Source organism: Ranitomeya imitator, chromosome 10 (genome assembly GCF_032444005.1).
Source record: "Ranitomeya imitator isolate aRanImi1 chromosome 10, aRanImi1.pri, whole genome shotgun sequence".
Taxonomy (NCBI): domain Eukaryota; kingdom Metazoa; phylum Chordata; class Amphibia; order Anura; family Dendrobatidae; genus Ranitomeya; species Ranitomeya imitator.
Window position 1 is genome coordinate 135,752,704 of NC_091291.1, and position 11,608 is coordinate 135,764,311.

At 43.4% G+C, this 11,608-nt stretch overlaps 1 protein-coding gene across 1 annotated transcript; it reads left to right on the plus strand.

Moving 5' to 3' along the window:
- The first annotated feature begins 3,297 nt into the window (after positions 1-3,297).
- LOC138650994 (nicotinamide N-methyltransferase-like) lies at positions 3,298-5,921 on the plus strand. The gene is made up of 3 exons (XM_069740900.1): positions 3,298-3,497; positions 4,587-4,794; positions 5,085-5,921. Exons 1-3 carry the CDS (start codon positions 3,347-3,349, stop codon positions 5,506-5,508), a joined length of 783 nt encoding a protein of 260 aa, XP_069597001.1. The 5' UTR covers positions 3,298-3,346; the 3' UTR covers positions 5,509-5,921.
- Positions 5,922-11,608: the final 5,687 nt, after the last annotated feature.

Genomic DNA, 11,608 nt, shown 5'->3' on the forward strand with positions numbered 1-11,608 from the left:
TGCTGCCCGTGTACCCCTGGAACCAATTTAAAATTGCCTACAGCCATGTGTTATTATTTTAGGCCTTCGATGCCTGTCTGCGGTCACTCCTTCCACTAGGCCTCCACTGACCACACCACTGCTGTCCGTGTACCCCTGGAACCAATTTAAAATTGCCTACAGCCATGTGTTATTATTTTAGGCCTTCGATGCCTGTCTGCGGTCACTCCTTCCACTAGGCCTCCACTGACCACACCACTGCTGTCCGTGTACCCCTGGAACCAATTTAAAATTGCCTACAGCCATGTGTTATTATTTTAGGCCTTCGATGCCTGTCTGCGGTCACTCCTTCCACTAGACTTCCACTGACCAGACCACTGCTGCCCGTGTACCCCTGGAACCAATTTAAAAGTGCCTACAGCCAGCCCAAGTTTGTTATGTTAGGCCTTCGATGCCTGTCTGCGGTCACTCCTTCCACTAGGCCTCCACTGACCACACCACTGCTGCCCGTGTACCCCTGGAACCAATTTAAAATTGCCTACAGCCAGCCCAATTTTTTTATTTTAGGCCTTCGATGCCTGTCTGCGGTCCATTCTTTCAACTACTACTACACTGACCAGGTCACTGCTGCCCGTGTACCCCTGGAACCAATTTAAAATTGCCTACAGCCAGCCCAATTTTTTTATTTTAGGCCTTCGATGCCTGTCTGCGGTCCATTCTTTCAACTACTACTACACTGACCAGGTCACTGCTGCCCGTGTACCCCTGGAACCAATTTAAAATTGCCTACAGCCATGTGTTATTATTTTAGGCCTTCGATGCCTGTCTGCGGTCACTCCTTCCACTAGGCCTCCACTGACCACACCACTGCTGTCCGTGTACCCCTGGAACCAATTTAAAATTGCCTACAGCCATGTGTTATTATTTTAGGCCTTCGATGCCTGTCTGCGGTCACTCCTTCCACTAGGCCTCCACTGACCACACCACTGCTGTCCGTGTACCCCTGGAACCAATTTAAAATTGCCTACAGCCATGTGTTATTATTTTAGGCCTTCGATGCCTGTCTGCGGTCCATTCTTTCAACTACTACTACACTGACCAGGGCACTGCTGGCCGTGTACCCCTGGAACCAACATCAGAAAATATAAAAATAAGTATTTTGCTTATAAAAAAGAAAATACTGGTGAGATATCAAATGCAGACATTTTAACATTAAAAACAAACACACAACTCTAATCTGGTACAGTACTAAAAATGGCCACCAGCTACAATTACTTTCTCCTGCAAGTAGTTAACTGAAAGTTTTTTTAAATTGAAAACACACATATGGCATCCACCGAGTGTTGTCCTGTCGCGTCTTCTTTATATTATTGCCGAGAAGATGCAAAATAATGAAAATAATAAAATCATTAATTACCAAAATAATAGAGAAAGTCAACACCACATTGCAAATAAACATTCATTCCAAATAAAGAAGCAGGGCGCGTCCGAGGGTGAGTATATACCTAATAAGAATATAATCACCCTCGGACGCGCAATGCTTATTTCCAACAGCCTTCCTTCCTAAGAATCAGCCCTTCCGTCGTGTAGAGAGACGTTGTGTTACACTCCAAGGTGTTCCCCAGGTTGCCTTTCCTGAGCTTCGATCTTCCGGCTCTCGTTTAGTAGTTCTTGGAAACTACTCTGCATTAGGCCTTCAAATTGGGTATGGGGTGTAGAGAGATGGTGTGTTCCACTCCAAGGTGTTCCCCAGGTTGCCTTTCCTGAGCTTCGATCTTCCGGCTCTCGTTTAGTAGTTGTTGGAAACTACGCTGCATTAGGCCTTCAAATTGGGTATGGGGTGTAGCGAGAGGGTGTGTTACACTCCAAGGTGTTCCCCAGGTTGCCTTTCCTGAGCTTCGATCTTCCGGCTCTCGTTTAGTAGTTCTTGGAAACTACACTGCATTAGGCCTTCAAATTGGGTATGGGGTGTAGAGAGAGGGTGTGTTACACTCTAAGGTGTTCCCCAGGTTTCCTTGCCATTGCTTCGGTCTTCCGACTCTCGTTTAGTAGTTGTAGAAAAGTACACTGCATTAGGCCATACAAAATGGGTATGGGGTGGAGAGAGATGGTGTGTTACACTCCAAGGTGTTCCCCAGGTTGCCTTTCCTGAGCTTCTATCTTCAGGCTCTCATTAAATTGTGGTTAAATGGAACAACTGCATTTGGCGTACTAGTTGGTTTGGGGCCTACTATCGGTGTCTGCCACTCCTTGCTGTTCTCCTCCACTGAACAAAGCTGTGCCGCCTGTTTACTACGGTTGCCAATTTTGAACTGCATTTCGACTACTTACTGATTTGGCCCTACTCTCTGTGTCAGCCTCTCATTCCAGTTGTCCTCCACTGCAATGCCCCCTGGTTATTCCTGTGTTACCAATTTTGAACTGCATTTAGCCCACTTTCTTCTTTGGGCCTATATCTGTGTTTCCACTTCATCGTGCCCATTGCCCAGCCAGTGATAGATGAGTCTGCTGGTACATTGACCCATAACGCAACATTCCCCGTGCACGCTACACAACAACATTGTGACCCTGCTGAAAGTCAGGTTGCTCTTCCCGCATACCATACCACCTTACACGGGGACAAAGAGGAAGGTGCAGATGAAAGTGCAGGTTCCTTCATCAGGTGGGGGGAGGAATACTAGTTGGCGACGTCACTGGCACAGGGCCTCTCATAGTACGCAAAAGTGTTGCTGCCGGTGGGAGGCGCCCCCGCCGTGCAAACACACCGCTGTACTTTGAGGGGCCCTGTGCCAGTGCCAATGCCAACGAGTGGGCCCCCCCTGCTTGCTCAGGTTCACAGCACTTGCAAAGTTGAAATACTTACCTCTCCCTGCTCCACTGCCGTGACGTGGTCCAGATTTCCTGGGCCCACTAATTACTTGAACCAGCCCTACCCCCCACAACTTTAGCCAAATGACCCCCAATTTCAAATGCCTTCCAATTATTATAAGGTAAATTACGCTTGACAAGCTTCATTAAGAAGAATGGATGGTTTTGACATTAAAATGGCCACTCTAGGTGTTTTCCTGGCCCCCACTCACTGCCGACTATGCTGCCCCATTGACTTGCATTGGGTTTCGTGTTTCGGTCGATCCCGACTTTACGTCATAATCGGCCGATTTCACTCGACCCGACTTTGGACATAGTCGGGTTTCGCAAAACCCGGCTCGACTCTAAAAAGGTCAAGGTCGCTCAACTCTACTCATGACTAACTCCTGATGAGATAAGCAATTCTTACACAATTTGTAAATTGAATCTTTGCAATTTGATAAAAACCCTGAGCACCGACGTAGAGTCAGTCTCCCAGTCTTTGATACAAGGAAAGGTGATGGAATCCAGAAAATATAAGCTTTATCATGAATATGGCTTTGATTCTAGACAACATCTGGAGCATTACTTTTCAGATAGCACTGATATGATCTTTGAAGAGGATTTCTTGATATTTCCCATTAAAAATCTTAGAAAAGCTTTCACAGAAGGTATGTGTTTTTATCTATTTTAATTGTATCTTTTTTATACTTTATTAAACAATTTACATTATTTAAACAACAATAGTATCTAATTAATAAAAACCACAGTGTTCTTCTTCAAGTCCCCTCTCAACACATTGAAACTGATGATGAAAACAGAAGAAATGTTTCTTAACTTTATCTAAGGACTTTAATTTTAAATACTTGACTGCAAAGTGAGCAAGTTTATTATTGGGGTGTGAGAGATCCAAGAGGACAACCAAGCTGAATCATTCATATCAATTAATGGAAGCTTGAATATGAAAAAGAATATAGAATATTGGGGGCCAGTAGAGTAATTTTCATTTTCCCTCTGTAGTCTCCAGAATCTTGAAAGATTAATTGAGAATGGTGATGGACTTTAACTGGCAATTTTTTGATTGACCACTTTGTACTACTGTTATTTTCTGAACTTCTGCAATTCTGATTTTAAGAAACTAGACCTTATTTCCCGAATCTAGGAGTCACTGAAAGACATCTGTTCTTAGAAACCACATAGAGCAAATAATTCTATGATACAGTGTTAATAAAAGAAAAAATTGACTGTGATGGTAAATACTTTTTGTGTCAAAAAGGCAAAAGTATTATATGAGGGACACCAGAAAATTAATATCTGCAAGCTTTCAGAGCAAAGAGGTTCCTTCATGCCAACTAGGAATTGGCCAATGAGGGATCCACGGTAATGTGACTTAGGCCGGTGTCCCACTTGTAACTGCAATGCGAGAACTTGAGCGAGTCTCTCGCCTCAATACCCGGCACTGCCGCCGACACTCAGGACTGGAGTGCGCGCCTGCATGTATTTCTATGCAGCTGAGCGCTCCGGTCCAAACCGCCTGCAGCAGTGTCGGGTATTGACTCGAGTTTCTTGCATTGCAGTTACAAGTGCTACAACATATAACCACAAATAACCCTTGAAGATAAGTTTTATTTGTGTTTTTTCTAAAAGATAATAATCCCAAGTTTCTGTATTTTGCTGGAAGTTTATGCTATTGGTTCTCCACAATATCTATGAGGGTTTAACATATTGCCTGCTTCAATATTTGGAGTTTTATTCTGCAGGTCATATTGAAGGAGATGTTTTGGTTGACCTCAGTATTGGATCGATGATTCATCATCTGTATTCAGCCTGTGATTTTTTCAACTACTTCATAGTGCTGAAGATGAGAGACAGATGCATCTTGGAGCTGAAAAGATGGGTGGACTCACGTACAGGAGCGTTTAGTTGGTGCCATGCTGCAAAACTTCAAGTAGAGATAGAAGGAAAAAGGTGATGTATCTGTGTAAATACTGGAGGAATCCCACTGTGATTGCAGAATTGCTAATGTACAAATGATTTAAAGCTTATAAAGTCTATTCAAGATGAAATTTTATATTCTTACCATTAGTGTGCCATATAAAACTGGGCACTGTTTGAAGGAACGTAATACATTAGCCTTTGCTAAGTTCAAGTTTTTTTCCTCCGTACTGTAAGCCAATAATCTATCACTAAAATGTCATACTTCAATAATAATTTTCACCGTGGAACACTATCTTTCAATCATTTTTCCCATTTTTCAGCGATCTGTTGCTGGAGAAAGAAGAAAAAATGAGATCAGCAATAGAGCATGTGGTGAAATGTGATCTTGAGAAAGAAAATATGGTGGATCCAATCGTCTTACCACCAGCAGATTGTGTCATCAGTGCTTGGCTCCTGGATGTTATCAGCAAAAATCAAGATGAGTATATGAAATATATCAAGAAGTTCTCAAGGTTGTTGAAACCTGAAGGACACATCATAATAATTGGATCTGTAGATGCAACGTATTTTACAGTCGGGAAGGACAAGCTCCATATTTTCAGCTATAATGAGGATTTCGCCAGAAATGCAATAGTTGGAGCAGGTTTTGTTATCGACCATTGTGAGGTTATGAAGAGGACGGTTGAGAGTGACCTTTCTGACTTTAAGGGCGTCATATTCATTGCAGCTCATAAAGAGAAGTAGGAGAAGACACAAGTAAAATTTCTATATAAACGAAATATTTCTAACAGGGTTTCCTCTACAATTTAATTTATCAAGAGATTTTATAGAACATCATGATAATTTGCCTAATTTGTGTGTATTGCATGATACAAATACATAAAAATGCAATTTAGTATGAAACGTGTTGTGAATGTTGTCTCTCCCAGGACATATACTGTATAGTCCTTTAAAGAAATTATTTTCTTGATATAAAAGTTCTAATTTCTGTAATTTATATAATAGAAATAATCTGGAAACTCTTTGCGAGAACTTATTGTGGAGCTTCAACACCTAGAGCATCATGAGATCCTGATCTATTTGGGGTTGTTACTTTTATATTTTTTCATAAATACATATTTTATAAATGATATCATAATAAAATTAAGTTTAACACATTTCTCTTATGATGTTACTTATAAATGTAGCAACTGAAACAACAAGTGCAAGTAACAACAGATGCACTGGAAAATAGAGATAAGCCAACTGTTTGAAATTCTCATTTGCCAACTTCACTGAATTTTCACAAACATTCAGATCAGGAATACATTTTCTGTGAATCGGTATACAATAAAGCATTTAATTGCCTTGAAAATAGTGTTTAACACTCAGAAGTCGCCTATGACTGTATTAACCCTCATTGTGCTTTTCAATGCAAGCATAGCTTTATTAATGTACAACTAAACTCAACATTTCAAACTAGGTGAAAATGGATGGTAATCACACACCGAAGTGTCAGACTTGTTGGGCTACTTAAACAATAAAATCCAGTCCAAAAATTATCCATTTTTGGTGACAGATGCCTGTTGCCGGTGTTCATATACAGACAGTGCAAAAGAAGAAGCCATGGCTTTTTCACTCAGAGTGATGCAAAACTTTTCCCTGTATGGGGAATTTCAAGAGCTTCTTTCTTTGGTAATTGAAGAAGTGCTAAACACAGCAAAGCCACAAAAAGAGGACTAAAAATCCTCCAAAAAATCAAAAATAGCGGAAAAAAGGCTGTAATGTTTACCTGCCCAGGTCTCCAAAGAAATGCACTATCAGGGTGCAGTGCACCCATGTAGTTAAGATGGCAGCAAAAATACCGATAAGACAACCACTCACGGCCTACCAATCCATGGAGGGGGTGGTTGCTCGGTATATTGTTGCACAATAGAGGATTGTATGGGGCACTATTCACATACATGTGATGCACAGCAGCCACATTAACAGCCTATTAGTGACACCCATACTATTGGATCAGGTGGGCTGCCCAGCGTTATCCAAATGCATCCCACTCTGCTACGACAGCAGCTAACATTTTTCTGCATATAAGAGCACACAGCAGGTATCCCCTTCCATGAAAAGTAATCTCAGATGTATGTCTTCCAGTGAGGCGAAATGCACACCATCATTTATCAGCAGACGTCATACGTTGGTATAGTAAAGACTACCCCACCAATAACTTGACCAGATGAAAGATTAGTTGGCAAACTAGCAGATGACTTGGAGAATACACACAATCATGCATGATGATGCACAATCAGGGACGGATATTTGTCTGTACTATGGAGAAGGATCAGAAGATGTGCTCAGAGCATGACAAGCCACAGTGGTGGATAGTGTTGCGTGATACCTTCTGATATCAGGAAACATCGGATCGGATTGGATCGGTCCAATACCCCAAAAATACCGGAAACCAATGCAAGTCAATGGGACACAAATATCGGAATGAAAATAAACCTTTTGTTTCCTTGCACATCCAGTTCGGGAGGGGGGAAGAGTGTGGGTGGTGCGTGGGCAGAGACTATGGGTGTCTGTGTGTGTGGCCGGGGTCTGTACGGGCATCTTGGGGGTCTGTGTGCGCCTGCTGGGGGTCTGAATGGGCCTCGCGGGGGTCTGTGTGGGCCTACCCAGGGTCTGTATGGGCCTTTCGGGGGTCTGTGCGGGCCTGCTGGGGGTCTGAACGGGCCTCTCGGTGGTCTGTGCGGGCCTGCCGGGGGTCTTTGTATCTGTGTGCAGGCATCGTCCGAGGGGACTACAAGTCCCATCGGGCTATGCCTGCTACAATGACAGTGATTGACACATTAGCCAATGATGGGACAGTAGTAGTCCCATCATCCGGCTAATGTGTTGAATGTAAAAAAAACCACAAACATACATACTACATACAACATACTACATACATACTACATACATACAACATACTACATACATACTACATACATACTACATACATACATACTACATACATACTGTTAGGGTTGGCGGAACGCACCGAATATATTTATTAGACGAGATAGGTGCGTTCGCAACCCGGGATCCACAGTGCAGGAAAGAACCTGCTGCTAAGTAAGGCGGTGAAGAAAATTAGTATAAACGAACTCTGTTACTTCACAGAGCCCGTAGTAAAGAGAACGCTGTGCCCTGTTTAAGGACTTAGTCCCAGAAAAGCCTGCTCATCGCAGACCAGTGCAGGGTACAATAGCAGAGCCTGGAGAGGCAGCAGTAACCCTTTGCACAGTATCAGTTTCAATAAGGGATCGACGTCTCCACTGAGCAGGCTCCACTGCGGCTGATGCAGAATGGGAGACCGCAGCAGACACGGCTCGAGATTCCCCCTGTGCAGTGGCGGGAACTCGACTCCTAACACATACAACATACCACATACATACTACATAAATACTACATGCATACAACATTCTATATACTACATACATACTGCATACATACATACAACATATTACATACATACATACATACTACATACGTACAACATACATACATACTACATACATAGAGAGCGGTCGAATCAGCTGATGCTGCTGCTCTCCACGGGAGATCGTCGTGGGACACTAGTGGATTTCTGCGGATCAGGGAGTATATTGTTTGTTATTTTAATATTTTTTACAGATGACACTGGCTTCGGGGAACAAAGTGACAAGTGATGGTGAGTATGTAATCTATGTTATATGTACTGTATGTCTATATGTATGTATTGTATTTAATGTATGAATGTATTGTATGTAGTATGTATGTAGTATGTATGTTGTATGTATGTAGTATGTATGTATGTATGCTGCATGTATGTAGTATGTATGTTGTATGTAGGTTGCATGTTGTATGTTGTATGTAGTATGTATGTATGTATGTAGTATGTATATAGTATGTATGTATGTAGCATGTTGTATGCATGTAGTATGTATGTATGTATGTAGTATGTTGTATGTATGTTGTATGTATGTATGGTGTATGTATGTTGTATGTATGTAGTATGTATGTATGCTGTATGTATGTATGTAGTATGTATGTATGTTGTATGTGTGTAGTATGTATGTAGTATGTTGTATTCATGTTGTATGTATGTAGTATGTTGTATGTATGTATGTATGTATGTAGTATGTATAGTATGTATGTTGTATGTATGTAGTATGTTGTATGTAGTATGTATGTTTGTGTTGTTTTTTTTTTACATTCAACACATTAGCCCGATGATGGGACTACTACTGTCCCATCTTTGGCTAATGTGTCAATCACTGTCATTGTAGCAGGCATAGCCCGATGGGACTTGTAGTCCCATCGGACGATGCCTGCACACACACACAAACACCCCCGAGAGGCCCGTACAGACCCCGGCATGCCATTAGTTAACATGGCTAACATGCCTAACAGAATATGCCCACACTTCTTAGAATCCTCATTGGCAGAATAGAATAAAACTGGCTCATTGCATTATGGGAACTTCCGATTCCGGTATTCGATATTGTAAAAGTATCGGAACTCAATATCGGAACTCCGACACAGCTAACATCGTCCGATACCCGATATTGCAGTATCGGAATGCTTAACACTAGTGGTGGATAACAAGGATGACGTGATGAGGACTCTGACCATGTAACACATTAGGGTGCAGCTTGACTAACATAAAGACTTGCGTGTCAAGAAGGGAAAGGAGGATAACTTGAGGCTTGCACTGCTCGCTTTTCCCAAATGAGCAGGTGATGCTAATTCATGTGCTGACAGAAATAAATGGCATGAGACCAGGGCCGGCTCCAGGTTTTCGAGGGCCCCGGGCGAAAGAGTCTCAGTGGCCCCCCCCCCTTTAGCACATACCCCGATTTATGATGCCCAGATACGGCAGAGAAATGTATAGTACAATGCCAGATTTCACTTCTTACATGAGTGACAGCTATTGTAAATTCTGCAGTGCATATATACAGGAGAGGTGCTGTGCAGTGTATATATACAGGAGGAAAGGTGCTGTGCAGTGTATGTATACAGGAGAGGTGCTGTGCAGTGTATATATACAGGAGGAAAGGTGCTGTGCAGTGTATATATACAGGAGAGGTGCTGTGCAGTGTATATATACAGGAGGAAAGGTGCTGTGCAGTGTATATATACAGGAGAGGTGCTTTTCTGTTTTGAGTTTTTCTATGAAACAAAGACTTTTCTACATAAACAACATTGTTTGGTTTTGTGGCCCCAACAGATCTGTGCTACAAAGTAACAGGCGGCTCGGGCATTAATGAGGGACCTGATACTGAATCCTTTCCACAAACCCTAATGACCCAATTAGTGCCCCGTCATTAGAAGCTCATTAAACGCCTCCTTGTCCCGAGCAGTCATGTACAGTATGGGGGGATCCTGCAGCCCACCCCATGACTGCTCCATACCATACACTGCCCTCTGTCGCGCTCACTATTATCCTGTGCATTTCTCCATCATCGTTACCCCATGTTACACTTGTCACCCCCCACTACAGAGTAGCAGGGCAGCCAATGTCACCCCCTCCCGGACCCTAATGGCAGCAGGAAATGTCTGCTCCTCTATTGGGTTGGAACCTGATTTAATCAAGGAATAATGTGGAGTTGTTGCCGGTGGCCGCAGGGGAAGGGTTAAGTGATGCCATGTCCTTGGTGGGAGCAGTGGAAGCTGCTGGGACCTGGACAGAGACAACCAATGTTGCTGTGACTGCACAGTGTGATGTGGAGGAGAGAAGCTGAGATGCAGAAATCACCCACATGCCAGCACTGGGCAGAGTCCCTCCAGTCACCAGCCTGGGGCCACAGGGCCCCAACGTACAGCCCACAGCTCAGTTTTATCCATGGCAGCAGCTCCCCTTCCTCCTGGCATCTGGTTAACCCCATTCATGCGGGTTGGATTGTTATCTTTAAGGTTCAGCAATAACTTTCATACAGATGGGAAGGGGTTAAGCTTCTTCCTACCCCACTGGGGCAGGTTGGTGAGGAATGCATGTATTCTGGGGTTCTTGGTGAGCTGGGCGGCTGCAGGTTGCAGGCTGCTCTCCACCATCTCCTCCACCAGACATCACCCACATTTTTAGGCAGCGGAGACAGACAGCAGCAGACTGAGCCACAAGTCCAACCACTGCTGGATACTTTAGTTTGCACTCACTCAGGCACTGGTAGGATGGAGCTCCTCCGGAATCTGCCTGATAATAAGTTCAGCACTGCAGCCAGCCAGGGGCTCTCTCCGCCCACAAACAGTCACACTGGCTGCGTTCTCTTAACCCCTATGTGTGCCTGCCTGGGTGCACTGACTGAGTGAGAAGATGCTTGTGTCAGAGCTGGCACATAGGGGTTAAGAGAACTCAGCCAGTGTGACTTTGTGGGTGGAGAGAGCATGTTCTCCTGCTCTGCTCTCCCAGCTGTATCTATGACAGCGTGAGTGGTCCCCCCTCTCTCTCTAGGGCCCCGGCATTTGCCCAGGTGGGCCGGGTGCTGACGCCGGCCCTGCATGAGACAGCTAGTCCTCTAGTGATAATCTCTGAAATAGTGGAGTCCATGTCTGAGGATATGTTGGCACTCATTTATACAGAACTGGACTACAGTATAGACATTTGCCATGTCACCAATAGAAAATACTTTGCACATGTGCAGTGTAGATATAAAACTTTGGTTCGATAGTGTGTTTTCATGGTAATAAATTTGTGTTATGTTCTCTAATTTAGTTAGTAAGTAGGTTTCCCCAGGGATAGGGGAAATAAAAGCATCGCTATCTAAGCGCAGTGATTGTATGAGTACAAAAAGTGAGAAATTTGTGGTATATGCTCAACTGAGATGGTTATGCTAAGGCACAACTCTAG

Excerpts from the sequence above, each read along its gene's own strand:
- LOC138650994 (XM_069740900.1), top strand. The coding sequence starts at position 3,347 with ATGGAATCCAGAAAATATAAGCTTTATCATGAATATGGCTTTGATTCT. Across the intron at positions 3,498-4,586 it reads TAGAAAAGCTTTCACAGAAG|GTCATATTGAAGGAGATGTT; the intron begins GTATGTGTTTTT and ends TTTATTCTGCAG. Across the intron at positions 4,795-5,084 it reads GTAGAGATAGAAGGAAAAAG|CGATCTGTTGCTGGAGAAAG; the intron begins GTGATGTATCTG and ends CCCATTTTTCAG.